The sequence below is a fragment of the Chelonia mydas genome, chromosome 2, assembly GCF_015237465.2.
Source record: "Chelonia mydas isolate rCheMyd1 chromosome 2, rCheMyd1.pri.v2, whole genome shotgun sequence".
Lineage (NCBI taxonomy): Eukaryota > Metazoa > Chordata > Testudines > Cheloniidae > Chelonia > Chelonia mydas.
The window spans coordinates 195,923,477-195,950,759 of NC_057850.1; the positions used below are offsets into that span (position 1 = coordinate 195,923,477).

The following is a 27,283-nucleotide window of genomic DNA, read 5'->3' on the forward strand; positions in this document are numbered from 1 at the left end:
CCCAGCTCTGGGCATCAGCTAAAGTGGTTGCTCATGAGCTCTGTGAGGGAAACACTCCACCCTAGGGACTGAGCACTCAGACCTGTTGTCACATTCCAGGGTGCAATCCAGAACACTGAGGGGCTGTGTCACTGCCTGCATCACAAACTTGGGTTCCTGACAGCATGCAGGTCACACCCTGAGGGCCTGTGATAGCTGCAGCCCTGGTGCAGCAGCTCTGACCCCAACAGCCTGTCAACAACATACCAGTCACACACTGACTTCCGCCGGCCTTGGTTATGACTTGCAGGGTGACCCCAAAACACTCCCAGTCCTGAATTCCTCCCCCCGAAAACATGTGTTCTGCACTGTGCAGCCCTCTCCTGGGCAGTTCAGATATTAGCGTTCAGTGCCCTCTAAAGAGTCAATATTCAGTGGTTTGTTACTTTAATTGAAGTTACCAAACAGTTCAGTTTAAACACAGCACTGGATTAGTTTAGATGAAAAATTAAAACACATTTATTAAAAAAAAGAGATAGGATTTTCAATGAATTCAAGTGTAAGAGATAAAGTTAGAAATGAAGTGGATTCTTCTGAGAATTACTCTTCAAAGTAAGGTTTATTCAAAGAGTGAAGACGACAACATGAGTCTGATGGGGTAGGAGGTTCCATGTCTTTTCTCCTCACCTGCCTTTACTGAAAGGCCAATTTGCTGAGTCTCTTGCCATCTCCTCCTCCCCATGCTGTCTCGAGGATCCTGTTTACTACTTATATGAAAACGGAGGTAAATACACATGCCTTTGTTTAGAATAGAGCTGCTTAACAACCTTTTGTCTAACCAGGGCTATGAAATTTTGAGCACGGGCTATCATCATACAGGTGGAGTCATAACTTTAAATACTGCATTGCTACATACATTTCACCGTGATATTCAATGACCAGCAATTATTAGTTTTCAAATACCTCACAGGGCATATTTTGTATAAGTATTATTACAATTACATGTCGGGTACGAATACAGGGGTGCTTTCAGTTATACGTGTCCAGTACTCAAGCCCCTGCAGAGTCTGCTATGTTCCATTGGGACTTTTCTTGTGCTTAATTTGCTGTGGGAGTCATGGGGAAGTTGAAGAAAGGACATGTATTCAATTTTTAAAGTGATGGCTGTTTTGTATCCAAGGAAAAAGCAAAGAAGAACATAAAGATTTGCCAAGTTCACCTATAGCTTCGCTGCATGCTCAAAACTACCAATGCAAGATTAGGCCCTAAAGGTTCATGTCTCTTGCCAAAGTGGTTATGTTCAAGTAATGCTGGAGAACTCTGGCTCACATTATAGTTTCTATAAACTAATATTAAGTGTGTATCGTTTACAGTAAAAGTCTCAAGACTGTTATAACAGACTATAAATCAAGTGTCTTTATTAAGTCCATGATATTTAGTGGCTAGCAAAAGTTATGAATTTAAGCTCCCAGGCTTGTCTTGGGAAGATGTTGTGTAGGTTTCCTTTGAGGATGAGGGCTGAGATGTCAGACAGAGTGATTGCTTTGTGAAAAGTGTTCATCTTTTTTTATTTTTTGGGCAGGTGGTGTTAATCAGCCACTTCTCCTTGAATTGTCTCTTACAATGTGTGTTAGCTACTTATGCTAAACAGTCTGCTCCACCTCGTTTTTAACTGGGACACTGAGGGCAGGTCTACACTTAAAAGGCTGCCACAGCGCAGCTGCACCAATGCAGCTGCGCCACTGTAGCGCTTCAGTGAAGGTGCTACCACGCCGATAGGAGAAGCTCTCCCATCGACACAGCGCTGTCCACAGCGGGGGTTATGTCAGTGTAACTGCATTGCTTAGGGGCGACATCCACCCTGAGAGACGTAGTTATAGTGATTTAAGGCTATGGCTACACTAGAGAGCCTACAGCAGCGCAGCTGTACCAATGCAGCTTCGCTGCTGTAAGCGTTTTAGTGTACCCACTGTAAGGGCTTGCCTACACTTGCGGATTACAGCGCATTAAAGCAGCCCAGGGCACCCTAACCCCTGAGGCATCTACACTGGCAAGGCACGTAGAGCGCCCAGACTCCACGGCTGGAGCACTCCTTGTAATCCACCTCTGCGAGAACCATAACACTTGCTACGCCTCGGCTGGAGCGCAGTAGCACCCGTGTGGACGCCCTGGTCCTATAGTGCGCTCTGATCGGCCTCCAGAAGTGTCCCACAATGCCTGTTCTAGCCACTCTGGTCATCACTTTGACCTCTACTGCCCTGCCCTTAGGTGACCAACCATCAGACCCACCCTTTAAATTCTCTGGGAAATTTTGAAAATCCCCTTCCTGTTTTCTCAGCCAGGCGTGGAGTGCTCTCAGCATATCTTTCCAGGTGACCATGCCTCCACACACCAGGCGATCCCCAGTATGAAGCAATGGCGAGGTGCTGGATCTCATCAGTGTTTGGAGGGAGGAAGCTGTCCAGTCCCAGCTGCACTCCAGCCATAGGAATTACGATACCTTCGGGCAGATATCAAGGGACATGATGGAAAGGGGCCATGACCGGGATGCACTGCAGAGCAGGATTAAAGTGAAGGAGCTGTGGAATGCCTACTGCAAAGTGTGGGAGGCAAACAGCCGCTCCGGTCAGGACCAGCTCTGGCACCAGCAAAACAACCAGGTGGTTGGGGCGGCACATTTCCAGGGGCGGCATTCTTGCGCCGGCCACGCCACCACTAGAAGTGTGCCCCCGCCGCCCCAGCTCGCCTCTGCGCCACCTGCTCCCCTGAACGCGCTGCCTCTCCCGCTCCTGAGAGGGACGGGGGGAGAATCGGAGCAGCAGCGTGTTCAGGGGAGCAGGCGGAGCGGAGGTAAGCTAAGGCAGGGGGTTGCGGTGGGGAGGGAGCTGCAGAAAGCAATGGGGGTGGGGGGAGAGGAAATGCGGCACGCCCAGGGGAGGAGGGGCCAGGGATTTGGGGCAGAGCCAGGGGTGGCAAAAATTCTAGAGCCAGCCCTGGTTCCAGTGCTGCCTCTGCGACATGCCATTTCTACAAAGAGCTGGACGCGATACTTGGGGCGACCCCACCTCCACTCCAAAGTTCACCATGGACACTTCAGAGCGCAGTTCAATAAGGCAGGAGGAGGAAAGCGGGAGCGAGGGTGCTGAGAAGGCGGGGGACAGCCCAGCATCCCTAGATACATGCAGCCAGGAACTGTTTTCAAGCCAGGAGGAAGATAGCCAGTCGCAGCCGACAGTGCTTGCAGACGAACAAACAGCAGAGGAGGTACCCAGCTTATTTTGGGAAGGCAGTTGTTCGGTTCGGGCTCTTGGGGCGAGGAGGCTTAGGGCTGCATGCATATCTAGATGCAGAATAGGGCATTGATGTGCTCTCTCACATCACGGTAATCGGCCTCAATGATCTCTTCAAAGGTGTCATGCAGAAGCTGGGCAATCCGCTTGTGCAGGTTCCTTGTCAGAGCTACTGTACTCCTTGTCCCAGTAAGGCTAACATGTCTGCGCCACTGTGCCGTGACGGGCAGGGGGACCATTGCTGCACACAGGCAAGCTGCATGTGGGGAAGAGAAGACCCTCCCTTGCTTCCCAGGTCACCCTCAGCAGCAAGATATCTTCCAGGATGAACTCTTCCTGTGGAAAATGTGGGGACAGAGTTCAGTATAGGGGCCCCCTGCAGCCGTTGGCTCTCCCCAAGGCACAGAACCCCAGAGGACAGTACGGCCTTGAACAATCAGTCCCCCTTGCCCCTGTGCTTACTCACCATTTTGGGGCTCCTGGGGTTGTGTGCGCTCACTTTGGGATCGGTAATTTCTGCTATTGTGTAGACTGTGCTTGTCTTTAAGTACGGGTGAATCATTGCTCTGTCTGATGTGAACAATGCTACCTCTGTTAAGTGTTGCATTTTGGCTTTACAGATGAAACCCTGAGATCCCAGCCACAATGGCCGAAAGAATCAGGAAACATCCATGAAGAAGCAAAAAGAGGACATGCTGCATGAAGTCATGCAGCAATCCCTTAATGAAAATCAAAAAAGTGCAGGAGTGATGGGAGAGTGAAAGGAGGGTTTGCCAGCACCAGAGCACGGAGCAGTTGCTAAGCATCATGGAGCGTCCAGCAGACTTGATACAGGCGCTCATAGCAATGCAGGCAGAGCACTTCCGCGCCCGCCCCACCCCCACGCAATCCTTGTCCCAAAATGCTTTCCCTTGTGCCCCCATGTCACCACCAACCCACTTTTCCCAACATCTGGGTTCTTATCACCACCAGCTGCTTCCAACTCCTGTAGTTTCACCACCCAGCCCTGCAAACTACAACCCTTACCCACTGCACTCAACCCCCATCACCATGCATTTTAGCCAGCCTGAAGTGCAGCACTCATTGCACAGCACTCCAAATAGGAAGGCTGAGTATGATAACAGGACATATGCAAATCTCCGATTGTCCCGTTCCCCACCCCACCCCTTTCCCTCGTCCCACAGTGCACAGATGTGTCATGCCCTTTCTGTTTCCCAAGCAGTTGTGTTTCTTTTCAATAAATAATTTTTTGGCTTTGAAAACTTTCTTTATTATTCCATTAAGTAAAAGATACCGTAGCCCAGGAAAGCAACAGGCACTGCAAGTCAGTGCATGATACTTAGCAAACACGGATTCCTACTAACATTGGTCGGGGTGCATTTTTTCACACCTGACCAACAAAAGTTCTAGTCTAGACAATGCCTAAGGCCTGTGAAAACAAGAGCAACGAAAGCGAAAAAAACTTGGTGAGGTAGGAGGAGGAAGGAGATAAGAAGGGAAAGCCTTGGCAAGAGAAAAGTAACATGGATAAACTACTCTAAACTGGATTTTAACTGAATCTAGCAATTGGCAGTGATCTCAGTTGTTTGCTGAAGTATATAGAGACAGCTATGAATCTGACAATTTAACAGTCCAATCATGCTGGGGCGAAGCAGGATGAGAGGACTCGTCTCTGGTCTGGTCCATTTGTGAATATAAGTTGATTGTATATTTATAAATGCTTGTTACTACATGAGTGTTGTAAATGTTTAATGTTTAGGCATTTACAGACATTTAGATCAATTGTATGACTACCATTTGGCCTTTGGATTTAATAAAGGAATATATGATTAAGTTAAGTCTAGTGGTGTCCTATATTGTTAGTGCTCATAAATAATAATTCCAACAAATGTGACTGGTGCAAAATAACTTATGGCTTTGACACTTGTGGTTTTTTATTGCACAAGCCCTGGCAGGTGTTTTCATAAGTAAATGAAAGATTTAGTCTGCACTTGTGTAATTGAGAAATGTCCTATCTAGTTTTATGTTTCTTTTAAAATAATCACATCTATTACCATAGTTCCTGACCACCTAAAATATTCAGATGATCCAATGACTATTTTGTACTTCATGCCCTTTTTCATATACCTTTGCCAAAGATGTCGGAATGAGATTTGTAAGAGTTTAGACTAACTTAACTCTAAAACTGAGATTGATCCAGATTTTCAGAGAGTCGGAAAACAAGGAGCTCATTCAATTCCATTATATTTTTCTTACTAACAATACGGGCTAGACTGTGACTTTGACTGCATATCCATGCACGGAATACGGGAAAATGAAAACCCAAGCACAGAGTACCTGGACCTTGCTCTGGGTGCCTATGTATAAGCAGATGCTGCAACCCCCCTCCTTGGCAAATCTCTCACCCCCTTTCCTACTAATACTACCAATTTGAAGGCCATCACAAACCTCCTCCAGTTTGGCTTTATCAGTAACTCAAAAACAATATAAAATTTTTGCCTAAGCACCTACCCTTTGACTAGGGCTTTCCTCTAGGGCCTCCTGTGGCCTAGTTCCACAATTCCCCTACCCAAAAGGGGAATGCCCAGCCCTTTTATATTCTTCTTCACATGCTTAGCAGATGGATAGTGAGGGACTTATAGGGGCCAGAGATCTGGCTCTTCCCCTTGCCCCAAAATGCACTAACCAATCTGCTATTGATAACGGCCAATAGCAGATCATCTGTTGGAACAAGGGGGACAATTGTGCCTCTCCGAGGTGCTCGTGAAAGACTACCTCTACTCTGAATTCTAATCTAGCCCCAGATCAGGATCTTCATGCTCTGCTACAGATGGGGTAGGGATTCAGCTTGTTCATAGATGTAAAAAGCTTTTCGAAAAAACTCACTTCAATGTATTTTGCACTGTCTGTTTCCCAAGCTTGAGTAACAATCGGCAGACAGCCAATCCTCAGAGAAAATCATTCTATTCTTGTATTTAGTTTATTGTGCCATTCACAAACTGTTGCTAGAAGCTACAAGTTAGCCATGATAAATGAACCACAAAGAATTGAAGTGTCATGTAAACTAGTGCAATAATTTGAACATTAAAAGGAGAAAATAAAAGGAAATCACTATGCTCTGCTCAACAATAATGTTAAACCTTAATCGCTGGAAATCTAGTAACCATTGAACTTATTGCACGGGGGGTTGGAGCTGCACTAGTGTCAGGATCTCCCTATGGCCATTTGTGGCCAGGGAATTTCTGGGACCAGGACAAATTATGGTGTGGACTCCAGTAGGGTGCAAAAGTCCACAGAGTATTCTTAAGGGAGGTCATCCCTCTCATATGGGTGCGACCTTCAGCAGTCTTGTTTGGACCAGAAGACAGCCCAGCTAGAAAAAACCACACACAGTAATCCCATGCAGAAAAACAAATACAATAATCCTGTGCTGAGCCTACCTTCCTTCAGGGAGGTTGTAGACGCTAGCAGTTTGAGTGGGTGCTGGTCCCCACTAGCCCTTATCTCCAGGAGCTGGAATAGGAAGACTTCTTTTCTTGCCAGCCCAGCAGCAACAGATCAGGGGGCCCCCTTTAACCACCCCCTACCATGCCTGACAGTACATGCAGGATTAGTAGGGAGGGGCTAATGGAGCCCACAGCTGCTTATTAACCCTTGCTAAGCCAGCATGACATTTTACACCCCATGACAGTGTTTGCAAGACAGTCATCCCTTGTTGTGCCTGCTACTCCTGATGCTGAGCACCTAGCTTCCAAACTAGCTGCTGCTGTTTGCCCACCATCTGTTGCAGAAGTTGCTGCTGGTTTTCTATCATCCATTTTAGCATCTGCTCCACCTCTCAGCCTCGGTATGTTTGAAGACCCATGCCACTCAGGCCTGTCTCTTCTACAGGGGCTAGTTTGCTGCCCACATTTTCTGCCTCATTTGATCAGGACACTTCTGGGCTTGGGACAAATCAGTGTGGACTCCAGTGGGGAGCAAAAATCCATAGCGTTGAGGGGGGTTTTTTGGGGTAGGGAGAGCAGCCGCTCCCCTCAGAGGGTGCCACCTGCAGCAATCTTACCCAGATCAAAAGTCAGTCAGTCAGTCTCTGGTAGAAAAGCACTCAAAATAGTCCTGTGCCAGACCTATCTTCCCTGAGGAAGCCTGGCCTGGTGCCCACCCAGTCCTTCTTGCTCCCTAAGAGAACAGAAAATCTGCTCCTCCTTCCAGCCAGGCAGCTACTGAGCTGGCCCTTCTCCTTGCAACTTCCCCCTCCAGCCTGAAAGTGCACACAGGTATAGCGGGGAGGGGCTGACTGAACCCACAATAGCTTGTTAACCCTTGCTAATTCACCCTATCACACCATGGCAGCCCAACACAATCCCTGAAAATGCACATGGAGGCTGGTGAAGGGAGAGGGGGACTTTGTGGAAAAAATTATACAGCTTGATAAGATATGATTTTTTGGGCATCTCCACATATCTGGGGTTGATGTGTCAATCTCCTTCCCCTGCCCTGGGTCATCCACTCCTTCCCTGAGCAGCCCAAGCTCTGGTTCCTCCTCAATTCTTCAGACCCATAGAGCACCCCTGGAAGGGTACGAGACCCTGCCATTGCAGCAGAAAACCCTGTGCCTTCCATGGAGATCCATACCAAGCTGGCACACAGAGGGCACCTGCTGTGCCAGTAAGGGAGAGAAATAAGTCAAGGCAAAGTGAAAGCAACCAAATATGGCTTAAGTTCTGCCAGCATTACTCACACTCTGTTCTCCTATAGTCCTATTGAAATCATTGGTAGGTCTCGAAGTCAGCTCCTACACAATAAGGCACCAAAATATGTCTCACTTTTAACTGTAACCCTGAAATTGTTTTCCAAATAGCAGATCATGGAAAATCACGCCAGCCATATTAGCAAACATATCCCTATAAGAATGCCCCAGAATTATCTCCAAACTGTTGTTTTACTTGTAATTGTTTCAGACAAATCTTAAAATTCAGTTCAAGATATATACAATATGGTATATATGTCATACACAGTACTTTAGTAGCCTACAGAGAGACAACTGTCTTGCTATCCCCTTTCTTCCTTTCAGCGGAAGGACCCTGTCCAAACAGGAATCAAAGACAAAATGGGCTTTAAAGCAGAATGGGAGTGAGAAGTGATGATGCAGGAATGACCCTATTTCACTGGGAAGATAAAATTTTACTATTCACCTGCCACTTGCAGAGCTGGTTGTTGGGCAAACCTACCTTTTCTGTACATCTACAATTTTGTTGTATACAGTAGTTGCTTTTTTTCCCCCCTGATGTTCATCATGAAGAAATCCATTTCCACAATTGTATAATGATTGTGATTGGTTAAACATGTTACACAGGAAAAAAGTATATTTGGTAGTTGCTTCCATTTTGGATGATGTAATGCTCACCACATTGGTTTAGGTAATTAAATAAAAAGAAAATTAGCAAAATATTCTGAGTCAAAAGCACAAGAGAAAGGCTCCACCTGATTTTCTGTTGATAACAGTAACTAATACAGCATATAGTCCGTGCAACCATTATTAGGGGAATCTATTCAGGAGGAAGAAATGTATATGAACAATTTCTCCTTTTTAGACTAAAGTATGTTTTCTTTCATAATTAAAACAAATCATTTTTTACTCTATAAAAATGCACCAAATGCAGAAGATTGCAAAGGGGGGGGGGGGCAGTATTTGGTTTTTTGTTAGGATACTGTTAGGGTCAAGAGGAAACTAATTTACCGTCAGCTTCAAATATCAGCTCCACAGGCCCAGTAAAATTCCCTCTGTGTTACTGCTTATGTAAGAAAAACCATTTACTTCAACAACTCTGTTTACCCACAATAAAAAATTAGTGACTCAACTAGTTCATGATAGAAATGGACAAAACTAAAACTTATCAGAATGTTTTTCCTCTGAATATTTCCTAAGTGTTGGTGGTTCAGTTATCTGTACTAATTCTTGGGACTGCATTCTAGCCGGAGCCCATTTTGATTCCCCTTCAAAAGGGGGTGCAAATATCACAAGAACAGCTTGCAATATTTGCCTGACACCAGGAAGTGAATCACCTGGATGTGGATTTACTTCCAGCTGAATAGTCTCAATAGGTCATCAACATCACCACAACCTACAACCCTCTCTCACACTCCCTGATTGCCCTTCGGATCTCTCCTATTGTTGGAGGACAAAGATTATTATTAATTTGAATTACAGTAGCACTTAGGAGGTCCCAGTTCCAATGTATGAGACATTGTACAAAAATACACACAAAAAAGACAGTCCCTGCCCTAAGGGGTTCACATAAGTTTTAGTTGAGAGAGAGAACAGATGGATATGACACACAGACAAGGAAGTATTATTATCCTCTTTTTACAAATGAGGAACTGAGGCCCAGAAAGACTAAATAATTTGCTTATAGCCACAGAGGAAGTCTGTGACATAGCTGGGAAAGGAGACCAGGTTTCCCAGGTCACAGTCCACTACTTTAGTGCAGGAAGGATATATGGTCTTGGACTGAAGAGACATGGCTGTACAGAGATCCTGACCAGGACTAAAAGGAACTTTTCAGGTGCGTATTTGAAATATCATTCAGATGTGCTCAGTTAACACATTTTTAGACTAGGCCTTCCAAGAGACTGGTGCAAAGTCACTGGAGTTGGACATTATATCAAATGCACAGTATTTTTTTGCAAAGAATTTTCTTTTTACTGATTAGATGAGTGCTTAAGCATGAATATGTGAAAAACACAAAATCAAGATTTACCTTGAGCACAAGTGATAGAAATATCAATCAATACCTATGGACCCTGTTTCTCTAACTCACTACTAGTCACGTTTGAGAAAAAATAATTTGTTCTCTTTGCAATTGTTAACAGTGGAACATTAGCTGGCTTCTCCAGCAAATCAGCCACTAACTTGTAATTGACTTCTTAGAAGACTATAACTTAACAATATTCCATGAGAGAGACTTCTGACATTGTTATTCCTCTTTAGCTCATTCCAAGCCACTGCCCACTCCGCAATTTGATTAGTGATTCACATCTTGTTACCAGCTGATGCACCCTTCCTCTGCTACTTGGACAAACATGTTTTGTACACATTACCACATCTGACCACAGCACCCTCTTCTGCAAATCAGTCATTCCTCTAACTAATCATCCAATATATACAGAACTGATTCTTCAATACATCTTGCTCAGATTCCAATAAAATATCCCTCTCACTTTTGCACACAGTAAGTAGTTAATTTGAGAAGGGTGACCTCCCTTCTACAGGCATAATTCACACCTCCACTAGTTGCACTTTCATCTACTTGATTGTGGGTGCAAAATCAGGTAGTAAATGTTCAAACTATTATTTGTGCCTGTAACTGAATTGCAAGTGAAAAATCACTTACACAAAGAGGGTAAGCAATAAGAACTAAATGAAGATATTCAAAGGCTATTGAATAGTTTGCAAGTATTTCCTCCAAGTTCAGTCATTTAAATATGTTTTAAATTGATATTTATTTAAAAGCATAAGAAGAAATTAAAGAGATACATTTATTCAGTACACACCCTGCTTTCAGCCCCACGTGTAAGGGGAGTGTTGAGGGAGGGCTAGGGAAGGAGCATGGCAGGAATACCGAGTACTATAGATATTGTTTGCATAAGTGGCCATGGGGGCCAGAGCATAAGTTAGGGCAACCTTTGGGCTACTCTAACTTACAATAGGACCCATGAACAGCCCCATAATATGTGGAGCACAGAAGTGGCTTCATGCCACATTTGCCCATGCCCCAAGTGCTGGAATAGAGTAACTGAGAATCAGGCTCCACACATTTTCTTCCGAGTTCATAGAATTGTAGGACTGGAAGGGACCTCAAGAGGTCTTCTAGGGCAGTCCCTTGAACTCAAGGCAGGAATAAGTATTATCAAGAATGATCAGTGATCCCGTTAGGTTTTTTTGATCTTTGTACGTATACAACTTATTTTCTTACTTTAATATTTAACTATCCTTTCCTACTTGGAACTTTCCTTTATTGAAACATACAATACTCTAGTCAATAACCTTAGTCTCTCAAACTATTATTTTCTTTTCTCCTATTCACAGGTGGAAAAAAAAAAAAAAAAAAAAAAAAAACAACCATCCCAAACTTTTAGTTATTCGTATTGGCCACAGATAAATTTGTTTCAAGAATCACAGTTCAGCCGACTTATTACACAACACCTGAATGAGGAAAATAGTTGATACAGAAACGTTGGAACCATCATATCCTGTTATCTCAAACCATTAGGTATTACTTCATATGTATATGCACCAGTCCATGACCGCAAAAGAAAAGCTATGATCAACAATACTTTTGTATTTTAATCTGGGACATTATATTTAAACTGACTTCTGAAACAATATGGTCATTAATGGTTGGCTAAAGGTGCTTTAGCCAACCAAGATATGAATCCTTCACTAAAAAGTTCATATTTCTAAGAATTTCTCACTCTTAAAATATAAAGCCGTCAATACATTATACTCTTTCTGTTCTCTACCTTTGTTAATTCCAGGGTTTCGGGGTGGGGGGTGGGGGGAGAGAGAAGAGAAGAGAAAAAAAAACACTATTAGTGCAAGTTTCTCTCATCAGACCAGATATTTAGATAAATTCTAGTCCAATTCAATGGATCAACCTGTCTTGGGGCGGGGGGGGGGGGGGAATCTAACAAAATGATAAGATACCTCAAGGATCAGAGAGAGAGTGCGAGCGCGCACGCGAGCGAGCACACTGAACTGGGTAAGAAGGAACATTTTGACATGAATAAGGAAGTCTCTCCAGAAAGCTCAAAAAGAAAAGAAAAACATAATGTAGCAATAAGACGTTTCAGTGCCACACAACCCTCAGAGATCTGTGCATTTCAATAGGTTCATCTTGAAGGGAAACCAAAATAAAACACCTGACAAAGTTATTTTCTACATTAAATCTATGTTTACTTCTTACATCAACTATTGTGAATGTACTGGAGGTGCGTTAGATTTGCATTGTTTGAATATTACATATTTTGCTACCAAAAGAGACACGAATACCCATTGTACTGTTCACTGGAAGATTAATTTAGCTACCAAATTTCACTATTCTAATTTTTGAAGATGGCATCGCTTTGTATTCAGAACTAGGTAAAGAACTTTCCAAAAACAATGGAGTAATATATAGAATTTGCAAAATGAAAAAAAAGTTACATGAATACGTTAACAGATAATTTTGCACATTCTTACTTCTTAGGGTCAGATTCTGGTCTCGTTTACTCCAATGTGGTTCTAGAGCAAATCAGAAATGACCTCAGAGTAATCCCAGATGATTCACACTAAATGTAACAGAAATCAGTGTTCCTTTGTTAATGGTTAATGCTTTCAGAGGGAATTTTCAAATTTCTTCAATATTGGCCTACTAGAGTTCAACTTGAATGGAAGTCAAATTCTTGCTAACTTCAAATGGTAGCAAAGTTAGGTCTGTACTAGGCATATTTGAAAACCCTTTTCCTAGAAAGTTTGCTATTTGGACAATAAACGTTGCCTACATATCAGCTTTGTAATTTACCATGTTAACACTGGCTTCTGCTGACAGAAGTGCACTTTGAGACTTTGAAGACAGCCAGTTAATGGACTGAAATTAATCTGATTCAACCAAAAGCTCTTATTACAACCAAGCTATCAGATGGCTGTTCTGAATTGCATAAGCACATTGAAACATTAGGGACTGAAGTCTCTCTCCCTCAGTCTGATGAAAAATGGTGCGGTTTCAAGCCATCAGTGCTGACTGCTGTGAGCTCGGTGCTAGGGCCTGCCCTTCAAATGTCATCCATGGATCAGCCTGCAGATGCTCACAGTAGTTGGAGTGAAGGAAATAGTGAAGTTACAAATTGAGTCTTCAAAGACATGTTAGTAGATAACAAAAGCAAAGGCTGAATGGGTTTGACTTGGGAAGTGGTGGTTGAGTCAATGGCAGATCTAAAGCATGGTTTCCTATCTCCTTGAGAGTTTAGCAAGACCATGACCGGTCACCATCAATATTGGCATGGTTTGGGTGATAGATTACCTTGAAGAGGCAGCTATCAGCAACATTGAGCTGACCACCATTATTTGTCATTTTCTGGTTGGCTCAGTTTGGTGAATCACTGCAGCTGATGGCCAGTCTGGTTGGTCAAGAAGTGGCATGCATGGTTTTATCAGGATTAATCAGCAGACCGAAGTCCCTGGCCATTGCCATCAAACAGCCTCCAGCTCCAGATTACAACCAGCTCAGTATTTGCCTGTCTAGATGGGATATTCTGCAGGTTGTAGCTGATGAATATTTGGGCAGCGTCATATGCTGTGCTGGAGAATGCTTGAAAGATATGGACGCTGGTATAGCAGAAGCTGCAGCTATGTTTCAGGTCCTTCAGCGGCCTTCATAGGGATGTTGTGACATCAAGCTTCCTACAAAACTGAGGATCTATAGAACCAGTTATCCAACTCTGTTGCATGTAAGTGACACATGGGCACTAAGGAACGCTGAAGAACACTGAATTGACATTTTCAGTTCTCATCTTCTCCATCAGCTGGCTCTATATCAAGTGGCAGGAGAAGATCAGAAATTAAGCTATTCAAAGCTGAACACAGCAAGCAGCTCTATTATCAGGGGCTCAGTTTCTGAAACTTTCTTGGTATGGACATATAAAAATGGAAGGGCGATGAATTCTAAAGTGCGTGTGTGTACCAGAGAATGTTCCTACACATCAGATGATCACATGGGCACCAAAAGCTTTAATGATGTGACAAGATTGCCAGTGACGGACAAACTGAAGATACAATCAGACCATTTTAAGCACCTTGCCAGAGCTCAATCCAGATGGAGCTCACTCAAAAAGAAGGCCACATCCTTTTGGATTTGCCATTATGATGAACAAGTTAGGAAATTGACCAAGACCCAGGGTTTTGTGGCATTTTGTATTAACAGATAGTAGTTTTCTTCCTATAATTTTCATTACATTTCCCAAGTTCCTCTGAGGAAGAGAAAAAAAGCTATAGAAATAGTTATGCCTTTTTATCCCACTGGAGAGAAATTTACCTGGAAGTTGTGTAATATAAAGGCAACTCTTTTGACATTCTCTGTTATCTGCGGTTTTCTTCTTTTATATAAAATATATGCCTATCAGATTCAGTTTGTGTTGAGAAAAGAAGAAATAGTGCTTCCATTAAGGAGATGGCTATTCAAATTATACCCTGGAGATTATTGTGAACTATTATTATTCTTAGAATGTCAGATGGAGAACATTCCTGGAAAATCCTTGAAAATACTACTGAAGAGAGTTTTGAAAACAGATAGCTAGCTCTTCTTAAAAGGCTTATGGGAGGGGGCACTCTCATAAAAGGACCCAAAGATTTCTTAACTCCAGCCCTGAACAGCCACCAAAAATAGAACAGACAGCTTGCAGAAAACTTACTGTCAGCCAGATTTTAGAAGGCATATTTCACTGCAAGATCACAAGACACTAGATTTTTGTTAAAAATACCAGCCCTGAGTGTAAGGTCAACAAGAGAAGGCAGGGAGTTTTCCCACACTGCAATCTGTTTTAACTCTCTGTGCAGTGATTGACAGGCTAGATTAAAATTTTAGGAGTGTTCAAGGGACAGTCAATGCCATCTCTGAACATACTAGTTTTTTGTTTTTTTGTTTTTTTTAAGTATAACAGCTGTTCTAAAGCCTTTGAGTCATATTACAAGGTCCTGGAACACAAAAGCAGCCAACTGTTTCTTGACGTAGAGAAGCTCCACAAAACAGAAATTGTCCTTCTATTAAGGAACTTTTCCCCGTCTGCAGTTTGAGAGCAAGCTTTGAGATTTACAGAGGGAGATTTTAATTTGACTTCTCTTCCCCATCCCCCTTTTCTTTTTCAGCAGCAGGGCAAGGTAGTGCTGTACTGCAAATGAAAGCAGGGCACACTTAAATTATGCTCTCTCAGTCTCAAATTAGTTATAATTGCACACCACCTCACACAAACATGGATTTTTTTTAAATGTGTACTGAAGGCACTATGATGTTTTTATCATATTTTAATCATTTTGTTATGTTGGTCAGTACCCTAAGCACATCTGTTTTGCATGTGAAAGGAATGAGATTTATAAAATTATTACAAGTACTCACAGCAAAAAGTTAGGTTAAAAGAGTCTAATTTAGAAATACAACTACTTTTTAAATCTGCTCCAGAACTTCCAAAGCAAATAATGGGCCAGCCCCACCCCTACGGTAACTCCATTTACTTTAGTGAACTTGTATCAGGAACAAACATGACATCATCCATTTGGAAATCTACATCATTCTTTATTCTTCCACAGCAAAACCTTTCCCACCAACCCTGCTTATGTGTGCACGCGCGTGTGTTTTTTGTGCAATAAAAGCAAAGTTTTTGAATAACAGATCTTTATTTTTGTCCTACAGATTGAGATAGCAGGCACTACCAAGACATACACATGGAGTTTCATCATTTGCTTACTGGATTTTAAGGCCCCAAATTTCACAATTGCTTCCTCGGAAAACTAGATGTAATGTAACATTGCAGTACCAATTACTAGTTCTCATTTTCAAAGTGTTGCCTCAAAGCCTCCCTGATTAAAACTGCGCCCTTCTGATAGCCCTGGTATCTAGCTGCCTCAGCACTCCACCCCTGAGCAAACCTTTCATCCTCTGCATACTATTTGTGAAGCTATGTACAACACGTGCCTATCACCATGTGTATATTATCCTCATTGAGGTCTAACCTGCCATAAAGGCATTGACAGCATGCCTTTAATCTGCCAAAGGCACATTCCACTGTCATCCAGCACCTACTCATCCTGTTGAACCACTCCTTACTGCTATCCAGGTTTCCTGTGTAAGGTTTAATGAGCCATGGCTGTAAGTGGTATGCCGGGTCTCCCAGGATCACGATGGGCATGTCAACATCCCCTACTGTAATCTTCTGGTCTGGAAAGAAAGTCCCTGCTTGCAGCTTTCTATATAGGCCAGTGTTTCTGAAGATGTATGCGTCATGCACCTTCCCAGACCACCCCCGACTGATGTCAGTGAAACACCCATGGTGATCCACAAGCACCTGCAACACCGTGGACAAGTACCCCTTCCTACTGATGTACTCCATCGCAAGGTGGTCTGGTGCCAAAATTGGAACATGTGTGCCATCTATTGCCCTTTCACAGTTAGGGAAACCCATTCTGCAAAGCCATCCACTAGTTCACGCACGTTTCCCAGAGTCACGGTCCTTTGTAGCAGGATGTGATTAATTGCCTTGCACACTTGCATTAACACAGCCGCAAGGGTCAACTTCCCGACTCCAGACTGATTTGTGGCTGACAGTAGCAGTCTGGAGTCACCAGCTTCCACATTGTGGTTGCCATGTGTTTCTCTACTGATAAGTCAGGTCTCATTCTGGTGGCCTTGCACCACGGTGCATGGGCAAGCTCCGACTCAGTTCCAGGAAGGTGGTTTTCCACATCCAAAAGTTCTGTAGCCACTGCTTGTCATCCCAGACCTGCATGACATTACAATCCTCCCACCATTTAGTGCTTGTTTCCCTAGCCCAAAAGTGACGGTCCACCATGTGTGGCTGTTCTGTGTATGTCAAAAGAAATCTAAGTTGCTCCTATCCATATCACACACACCATGTCAGGCATCTGGGAGTCTTGTTCAGTTAGGCACTTCATGATTAACTGCAATGCCATTTGCAATGTTTTAATGACAGTTATCAGAGCATAGGAAAGCAGTGTGGGATCCATCCCTTCACACAAAGATGCCGGGGTGCACAGCAAACAAGGACCTTGAAAAATGCAGCGAAAGAAAGCCAGAAGCCCATGGAATGCTGGGATGGAAAACAATGAATCATGGAACATTGATCCTGGTCCCAAGATGTGGGAAGATGGAGTGGATCGTTGCGCAAGACCTAGCGGCAGAAGGTGTTGAGCTGCACTGTGTGATACATACCCACAGTGCATTGCTCACACTGCTGATGATGGGGCCCCAACTGTGGGCATCTCTGCTGACAGAGAGAGCAGGTATGAACATGCAATATCAATTCTTTATTATAGCACGTTTTTGAGGGTCTACATAACTTGTGGACAAAACTCCGTAGTGTAGACAAGGCCTGAGTTAATTTTTGGTATGGGTCTTCACTGCAGAGGATATGAAGGAGATTCCCAAACCTGAGCCATTCTTTTTAAGTGCCAAATCTGAGGAACTGTCCCAGATTGATGTGTTAGTAGGGGAGGTTTTAGACCAAGTGGATAAACTGAACAGTAATAGATCACTAGGACCCAAGAATTCTGAAGGAACTTAAATACAAAATTTTAGAACTCTTCCTGTGATATATAACCTATCACTTAAATCAGCCTCTGCAACAGATGACTGGAGGATAGCTAATGCAACACCCATTTTTAATAAAAACTCCAGAGATGATCCTGGCAATTATAGGTCAGTAAGTCTAACTTCAGTACCAGACAAATTGGTTAAAACTAAAGTAAAGAACAGAATTATCAGATACATAGAATAACATGACTTTGGGGAAGCATTAACTGCTTTTGTAAAGGGAAATCATGCCTCACCAATCTATTAGAATTCCTTGAGGGAGTAAACAAGTATCTGGAAAAAGGTGATCCAGTTGATATAGTGTACTTGGACTTTCAGAAAGCCTTTTACAAGGTCCCTCACCAAAGGCTCTTAAGCAAAGCAAGCAGTCATGGGATAAGAGGGAAGGTCTTCTCATGGATCAGTAACTAGTTAAAAGATAGGAAATAAAGGGTAGAATAAATGGTTAGTTTTCAAAATGGAAAGAGGTAAGTAGTGGGGTCCCCCAGGGATCTGAATTGGGACCAGTGCTCTTCAACATGTTCATAAATGATCTGGAAAAGGGGGTGAACAGTGAGGTAGCAAAGTCTGGAGATGATACAAAACTACTCAAGATAGTTAAGTCCAAAACAGACCACGAAGAGTTATAAAGGGATCTCACAAAACTGAGTGACTGAGCAACAAAATGGCAGATGAAGTTCAATGTTGATAAATGCAAAGTAATGCATATTGGGAAACAATCCCAACTATACACACAAAATGGAGTTTAAATTAGCTGTTGCCACTCAAGAGAGATCCCTTCACATAACACAAGAACCAAGCATCACGCAATTAAAATAATAGGCAACTAATATAAGGAAGAACCAATATAAGGAAGAACTTCCTCACATAATGCACAGTCAACCTGTGGAACTCATCGCCAGAGGATGTTTTGAATACCAAAAATATAACTGGGTTCAAGAATGAATAAGAAAACTTCATGGTGGATATGTTCATCAATGGCTATTAGCCAAGATGGTCAGGGACACAACCCCATACCTAAGTCTCAGATTTCCAGAAGCCAGGACTGGATGACAGAAAATGGATCACTCAATAATTGCTCTGTTCTCTTCATTCTCTCTGAAGCACCTGGCATTGGCCACTGTCGGAAGACAGGATACTGGACTAAATGGACTGCTGGTCTGACCCAGCATGGGCATTCTTATGCTAGTGTGGACTAACAGTCCGAGTACACAAGTGGGAGTCAGGAGTCTCTTAGTCTGAGCTCTCCCACTCACTTTTTACTGGATCTTACTCAAATTGCTTCTTTTCTCCAATTATCTGTTAAATAGGGACAATATTATTTACTTCCTCCCTGTGACGTTGTAAGGTTCACTTGTTATTGTTTGTAAAATTCTTTGAGAGATGCTTTAGAAGTGCAAAGAACTATAGTTCAGATCCTCCTCTGTCGTAGGACAGCTGTGTACAGCTCCATCAGTGGAAAGCTGTCCTGAAGTCATCTTACCTGACTGCATGATAAGGTTCCTCAGTTGTGGCAACTCATGTACCAGCCCTCACCCCTGCATTGCTGGGAAGAAAGGGAGCAAGGCTGGAGCTTCTGTACATACTGATCATCCCCATCTGCCATGATAACCTCCTGAGGTCATTGGCTGCTGGTGCACGAGGCTGCTGTAACTTCTACCAGGGAACCTGATCAAAGGAGATGCTCCTAGACTGAGTTGGGATAGGTATCACCTTAGAGACAGTTTGGCACCCCTTCAGTTGTGTGGTGTCACCTGGTCACTTCTGAGGATTGGGCCCCAAATATATAATTATAAAATTCTGCAAAATTAATCAGTTGCTGAATGACTCTCCTCCACTCCTAAATTAATTCTAGTTCCAGACAAAACAAGACAAAAAAAATTAACTTAATTCAAATAAATATTCTAAGAAAAATCACCTCAGAATCTAATGTAAATGAAAGAGCCTTCTTTAAAGCACAGCTCTATTCCGAAAGGCAACAAGTGTGATTTTTATGTAACAGATATGCTTCTTGCACCAGATCCTCAGGACTAGCCCTTCTGTAGCTGGTGCAGCTCAGCAACTAGGGAGCAAAGGTGGTTTTAAGTCACCTTTACACCCTTTTGATCCTGAAGCATCCAGGCTGGTGTCAAGCAACAGTTTAGGTCAGACTAAATGTTGCTCGAAGTTATGTTTGCTGACAACAGCAGCCAGGAATTAACCAAACATAGCAACCCTATGCCATCAAGCAACTCACCTGCACTGTGAGGATGCACAGGTAGCTGGTTAAGCTGGCATCTCAGCTATCAGTGCCAGAGTAGCACAAGCAGCCAGACTTGGGGCCAAGATCCGGCCTTTTCTCTATATTCAAAATCCTGTGTATTGATTTTCACATCATGGCTACAGGGTGAACTGTGGCAAAGACCCCTTTTAGTCCCTCCCAAGGGCACTCCTGCAGTGACAGACCTGGTTTCCTGCCATGTTAATGACACAGGCCCAACTCAACTTTGCTACATAATAGTTTTCCTTGAGAAGCCTCTGATAGTATACTTTGCAGTGATGTAGAAATAGCATCTTCAAAACAAAGCATCATTTATTAATTCCTCAAAAGTAACCCGTTTTCCTAAATGCGTTAACACAATAAAAAGCCTACTCACTTGGATACGATTTACACCCTTGCAAGCTCCCCTCAGCTCAGCTAACCCTATATCTAGGGGAGAGAAACAGACTGCCCCAGCTGCATTTTCTATCTCACTTCATACGACTTTGCCAGCCTGAGACACGACTAGGCAGCCCCTTCTAACATCTTTGAGGGTTTAGATCCTCTTTGATAACAGGTTTCAGACTTGGGAACAGTAAACCATTCTAGCAGACAGGTAGTTTCTTCCCCATTAACAACCCAGCCACCTTTCCGCAAGGATTCTTATATTTGCCATAGTTTCATTTGCCTGGGGGTTTCTCCCTTAACAGCCTCTTGCGTGGCATAGGAGATTTGTAAAAATAATACACCTAGTAGCCTCATTTAGTGAAAAAAAATTTTTTTACTGCTTTTTATTCCTGCTAACAATTCAAAACCTAACCTATGAGCTGGAGCCTATTCTTCCTTGTTTACCAATTCCCAATGTGCAACACTTTTACAAACACGTTGACAATAATGAGTCTGCATGCGTGTCAATCAAGTTGTAAGTGGAAAACAGTGTAACTGAAGGTGTATGTTCTCCTACAGAGGTCATTATCACAGTTAATGGTGAGCAAGCTTGTCTCAGATCCTAGATTCAGTTTACAGGGCTAGCAATCAGGGGGAAATCATTTAATTTGGAATTTGAGAACACTGGATATAGAAGGCACTGAAAAACAACTATAAAATTCCAGATTTTCATCTTTAGAGACACATTTTAGGGAGTAAAATCACAATGAGAAATAGCAGTGTGTTTTCTGCACAATTTTGTGGACAAGTTAGGACAAGTGGACAAGTTAGGCATGTCCACTTACTAAAATGTAGTTTAACCTTGCTCCACAGGAAAGTGGCAGTAACATCACACTCTGATGTGGAAATTTTTTCCCAATATATAGTCTAGATTGTAGAGCTTCTGGGAAACAGTTTTTGAAATTTGTGAAAAATTGAAATGGGGAGGGAGGGGGAAGAAATCCCATCCTAGACAGGACAAAAAAAAATCTGAAAAGAATTCAAAGAGATAAAAATCTGGAAAAAAAAAAACCGAGTGTTTTGTTTTGATGTCAACCATTACTAAACTAACTATAATAAGCTTAAAATTTGAAAGATTTTGAATCAGAAAACTGGAATTTTTCTCGTTGAAAATATCAAAAATTACATGTTTTGAAAATATCAAAGCTTTCTTTTTCAACTTTTTTTTTTTCCTAAAAACATTTGTCAAAACTAACCCTCTCTTTCCCACAAAAAGTTTTGATTTTGATGAATCAGCATTTTCAAATTAAAAAAAGCGTTTTATGGAGAAATTCCCGAAAGCGTTAGTAGATTGTGGGGTTCAAATTGTGGGTTTTGAACAGGGTTCAACAAAGAACTAGATAAGTTCATGGAGGACAGGTCCATCAATGGCTATTAGCCAGGGTGGGCAGGGATGCAAAACCATGCTCTGAAACGTCCCTAACCTCTGTTTGCCAAAGTTGGGAATGGGTGATAGGATGGATCACTTGATGATTACCTGTTCTGTTCATTGCCTCTGAAGCACCTGGCATTGGCCACTGTCGGAAGACAGGATACTGGGTCAAATGGACCATTGGTCTGATCCAATATGGCCATTTTTATGTGCCCACTCAGCAAAGCCTCAAGACAGTGGCAATATGAAGGGACAGCACCACATTGGAAACATCAGGAGGTTTCTGGCATGCAGCGAGAGCATGCCTGCTACTACACACCTGAAGGGGTGCAGCCTATTTCTCCAGGCGTGCAAGCCCTCCTTTGTGTGAGAGGTCGCAGGAGGGCATAAATGTGTTGTCATGGGATCATGGATGAAGCAGTTCCTATGCTGCCCTGACTCCCTGTGACTGACATGTATTCAATAGTTTGATGATCATTGTCTATATTTCAGTCTAACACAGATATTATAATACAACTAAAATTATGATGACCATGAAAGTTCTGAGTATCTAAAGTACATAATAAAACTAAACATTGATGTTTGTGGGGGCACATTATCTACAGATATTCTAGATTCTTGGTTTTTTCCCCCGCAGTGTATTTCATGATATGGGTAAGCTGGTACACCATTAAAACCAAGACACATATTGTGTTGAAAACTCATTCATAAAGTTCTATGCAAAGTGAAGCATATTTTCCAGTGTTTTCTGGAATCCTTTTCTGCACTGTTGCCCAGAATTAGAATTAATTCTCCTCTGGATTAAAGATGCATTGGTGGATTAGTCTATCATTGATGACAACAAAAATATATCCTTCCCAAAGGCTTAAAATAAAAGGAGGTCTGTTAACTACAAACATTACTGTATCAAAACATGCAGGAAAATATAACAGAAGATCATCACCTCTGAAATCAAATTAGTTTATGTAACATATCCTGTGTTTAATATTGAATGCCAACCCCGAAATAAAATGTATAATCATATTTAAAAACACACAGAGCCTGATCCTGTGAAGAGTTACACACTGAGTAACTTTTATTAATCTAGCAGTATCGTTGACATTACTACAATGCTCAGGTGAGTTATCTTACTCACTTGCTTAAGAGTTTGCAGATTTGGGACCAGAGCTTGCGCTAGACTTTATAAAACTGCATTTTTTCCCATTTAGCTTAAAAAAAATGTCAAACTACCACATAAATAAGTATTTTGCAAATTAATTTTAAATTTAAAAAAGCCAACTAGATCATGTCAAATTAGCCTCAAAGAGAAAAATTATTTTGCAGATTCAAAAATTGCATAATGTTATGCACTTGAGCTATATGATCATTCTTCAAGGAAAGATATAGTTTAACAACTGACATTTGTTTTAATTGATATATTTGAATAATACAAACATGTATTCTCTACCTCAGTGGTTCTCAACCAGGAGCACCCCTGGGCATATGCAGAGATCTTCCAGGGGGTACATCAACTCATCTAGATATTTAGCTAGTTTTACAACAGGCTACATAAAATGCACAAGCAAAGTCAGTACAAACTAAAATTTTATACAGACAAAGGGAGAAAGTAAGCAATTTTTCAGTAATAGTGTGGCTCCGACACTTTTGTATTTTTATGCCTGATTTTGTAAGTAAGTAGTTTTTAAGTGAGGTGAAACTTGGGGTACAAGACAAATCAGGCTCTGGAAAGGGGTACAGTAGTCTGGAAAGGTTGAGAACTACAGATCTGTAAATTAAGAGCCAGATGCTGCCCCCCTTACACCAAATAGTACCATTCTCCACACATAGTCCCATCCCAGTCAGTCCCACTCAGTAATACACAGGCCTATAAGACTTTCTGTTGTGAATTTTTGGGAGCATTTAAAAGGCAGAAATATATTTGTCCATGATAATGTCTTCTAAATAATACCTGTTTATCAGGTATTGAAGCCAAATCCTGAAGTCCTGTTTCAAGGCAAAACTTCCACTGAAACCAATGGGGATTTTCCTCAATAGAGGCATCAAGAAAATGTTTCCCATTACTTGGTGCAAAAGTGTATTACTGTGTGTGAAAGTTTATTAATTGCTAATATTAAACATTTTAAAATAAGTTAGTCATGTAGATTTTTTTCCCTCGATAATAACTTCAGAATGTATTCACTAACATGTCATACTTAATGTATTTATTAAAAGCCTTCCAAAAACATTAGTGAGACAAGGAGGGTGAGGTAATATCTTTTATTGGACCAACTTTTGTTGGCAAGACAGACAAGCTTTGGAGCTACACACAGCTCTTCTTCAGGTCTCATACAAAACTTAACAACCTCTTATACACTCAAATAACTGCCAGATATAGGTCTTTGAATGCTTTTGTTTTACATGTTGCTGCAAGAGAGTATAGGGGATTGAACAGAACAGCTAAATTTAAGCAGCAATTCTTTTAATCTACGTAAATTAATGAGAAATTGTGCTTAGTCTTAAAATTCAACTAACCCAATAAACATCCCAAACACTAAGGTGTCATTCTTAAAACAGACAATAAAATTATTCTTATAGCAATGTTTAAATAATTAAAAACCTAAATATCACTAGTAGGGAGTTTAACCAATTTGAACCTCCCAAAATAAATGGTCTCTAAAGCGTTTTTTTTAGTAAATTCCCCACATAGTGTGTTCAGTCCTTTGAACTGGAAGCCATTGTAGGGAGTTTCTAAGCAGGCAGCAATGGGGAATTATTTTTTTTCAGTAAGTGAACGTATCATCTACAAAAACCTTACAACATTAAATCTGCAAGAATTAACCTCCAATAAACAACACCTGGATAGTTGACTGTAAACTCTCTAACTGAAAAAAAAAAAAGCGACTTGGAATATTGTGATGTATACAGTAACAAAATAGATATAGCTGTTTAAGGCACAGCTACTCTAAGAGTTACTTTATAATGAAATATAGATTTAAGGCAGCATTTAATCATGTTTTCAAGCTACCCTCAGACTACAGAGACAGTTGTAACGCGATTTTATGTTTCCCTGCAGTTGATCTGTGTGACTATATCTGTCTTGAGATTTTACAATTTATTGAAGAGAACTGAGCTCAATTACTATATCATCTCACACTAACACCAAAATAGTAATAAAAATACGCCAGTGGATACAAGATTAAAGGTATATAAATATCAAAATGCTTGACAGAAAATGAAAAACTAAATTAAATGAGTTTAAAGATTTTATTTTCACTCCAGTATGAATCATTTCGGATTTCCCCCCACCCCCAAGAAAAAAAATTTACGCTAGCGAAAAGTTTTCTCCCCCCATATCGTGTATTTAAACATCTTATTGGGCACAGGCAGCCCCGAAACTACAGCCTAGCACCTGCAGTCGCAAATTATTTCCGCGCACCTGAACAAACTCCACACGTTGATGCAGCGCAGCGCAAGGGACCCGCTGAGCAGGGCTTGACCGAGCAGCAGTAAGAGCCGGGGGGAGGGAAGGGGGCAGGAAATTGGGTGCTAAGTGGAAAGACTAAATCAGGAACAGCTGGAGGGTCAGTTACGCGCAAAGGGAGAGGAGCAGGACCTAGCCAGGGTCCTGAAATGACAACTCCGATACCAAACCCATTCATTAAACCGCCGCAGACATTCATTCAACAACCCCCCTGCACAGCTGTCTGGCCAACGCAAAACCTGATTAAAAGCTTAAATCTTGTCAAAGAGATTTAAAAAAAAAAAAAAAAGACTTTCAAGGCCACGTCCGGAGTCTGAAGCCTGCATCTCTCCGCGCTCCCCCTGCTCTCAGGGGGGCTGCACGGCAACACGCAGCCGGCACGAGGGCGGCTGCGAGGGGCAGAAAGCCCCGGGAAGCAGCAGCAGCCTGAGCCTACAACTTCCATGCAGAGAACCGCTGGGAGCGGCCGGGACGGCAGTCCGGGAATAACCCCGCAAGTTCCCAAAGAGGCGCCAAGCGCAGCCCGCTCTCCTTGCAGCGGGCGAGCTGCCCCAGCACACCAGGGACCACCTCACCAGGGGCTGGGAGCCCGCGGGCTGCCCAGCCACAACCAGGGGAGAGGGGTGCGTGCAACGCCGGACCGACAGCCGGCCCAAGGAGCGCTCCCCGCTGCCCAAGCCCCGACTCACGCGTGCCGTCGAAGCGGGTGGCGATGGTGTCGAGGAAGGTGTTCTGCGGGGCCAGCAGTCCTTTCATCACCGGCATCTTTCCAGCGCGGTGCGAAATTCTCCATCAAACTTTGTCCCGGGAGGGCGGCTCGCAAAGAAAGTGCAAAGGGGGGGGCGGGGAGAGGTGGGAGAGCGCGGGCCGCTGCGACTTCGCCGAACCCGGGACGCGCCCGTCCCCCCGGCCGCACGCAGGCTAGCGAGAGAGCTCGGCGGCTCCCCTCTTCCACCAGCTGCCGGAGCTCCCCAGCTCCCGCCCGCCGGCTGCGCCCGCGAGCGGCCGCCGCGCGCTCCATTCCCCTCCACGTGATTGGCTGGCGAGAGAGACCCGGGGAGGGGGGTGTGTGAGTGTGTGCGCGCGGGGGCGGGGGACGTTCCTTGCACGACGTGTGGGAGCCGCGGCCGCGTGGCTCGGGGGTTGTTTGTTTGCCCACAAGGCGCTTTGTTCAGCGGGGGGAGCCTCTGGCTGGCGTGTGTGGCGGGCCACCTGGGCAGAGGGGGCGTAGTCCCAGGAGGAAAGGTGGGCTGGGGGTAAGGAAGATGCTAAGGGCACCAGATTGCAAATGACTGGAGTGCACGTTGAGTGTGCGTTCATCTGACAATACTCCACCTTCTACCGGAAAGGTAACAGCTGAGCCAGCCGGTCACACCCCTCCCCCAGTCAAAAAAAAAAATCATCTAATGCTTAAAGAACAAGCTCACCAATAAAATCCAGGCTGTAATGAACTCCAACACAATACAGCTGCAAAAACCTGCTTCCAGGCGCTTGTTTGGCCTCGATCCTCTTAGTTCTGTTGCCTAAATAGAACACAAGAATACAGGCTCCATTTCAAACCCAAAAATCCAGATTTCCCCTCAAAACAATATTGTTACACATACCTGAATCCTCCCATTTTCTGGCTCCCAATTCCAAACTACACCTTAAAAACGCAGACACTTACGGGCCCTAGAGCAACAGTATTGCAAAAACCCAGCATCGGGAACCTGCTAAATTTTGGCCAAAACCTACAAATTGTACCATTAAAAGAGAGAAAAAGTGTTGCTGCTACTATTCCTCCTAAAAGGTCTGACTCCGTCCTCCTGTACACAGTCTAGTACAGAAAGCTGCAAAAACTCTAATTTGGCAACAGTACCTGCTCGATCCAGCTATTTTTTGCTGCATCCCTTCCGGTTTTACTGTCTAAACTTAATGGGTATGCAGTTTCTCTTACTCCACGAGAGTAGTCTCAATCCCAATGTATTGTGATATAGCAATGTTGCAAAAATGTGTATCCAGAAATTGAATCCAGCTGGGTCCACCTGGGACACTGGATCTGAGTTCTGCGGTGCTATTGCTCCAAGGACATCAGAGCCAGGTGCAGTGGAAATAGATAACCATGGTACTTGGGTGAGGTAGGCAAAAGCTGGCAGG

General features: G+C 43.1%; 1 protein-coding gene across 1 annotated transcript in view; it reads right to left on the bottom strand.

Moving 5' to 3' along the window:
• KCNH8 (potassium voltage-gated channel subfamily H member 8) overlaps positions 1-26,188 on the bottom strand; it is a 374,236-nt gene extending 348,048 nt beyond the window's left edge. The window contains exon 1 of the mRNA XM_007053238.3: positions 25,837-26,188. Coding sequence (XP_007053300.1) covers positions 25,837-25,912 — 76 coding nt within the window. The 5' untranslated portion in view covers positions 25,913-26,188. The remainder of the gene's footprint in view (positions 1-25,836) is intronic.
• Positions 26,189-27,283: the final 1,095 nt, after the last annotated feature.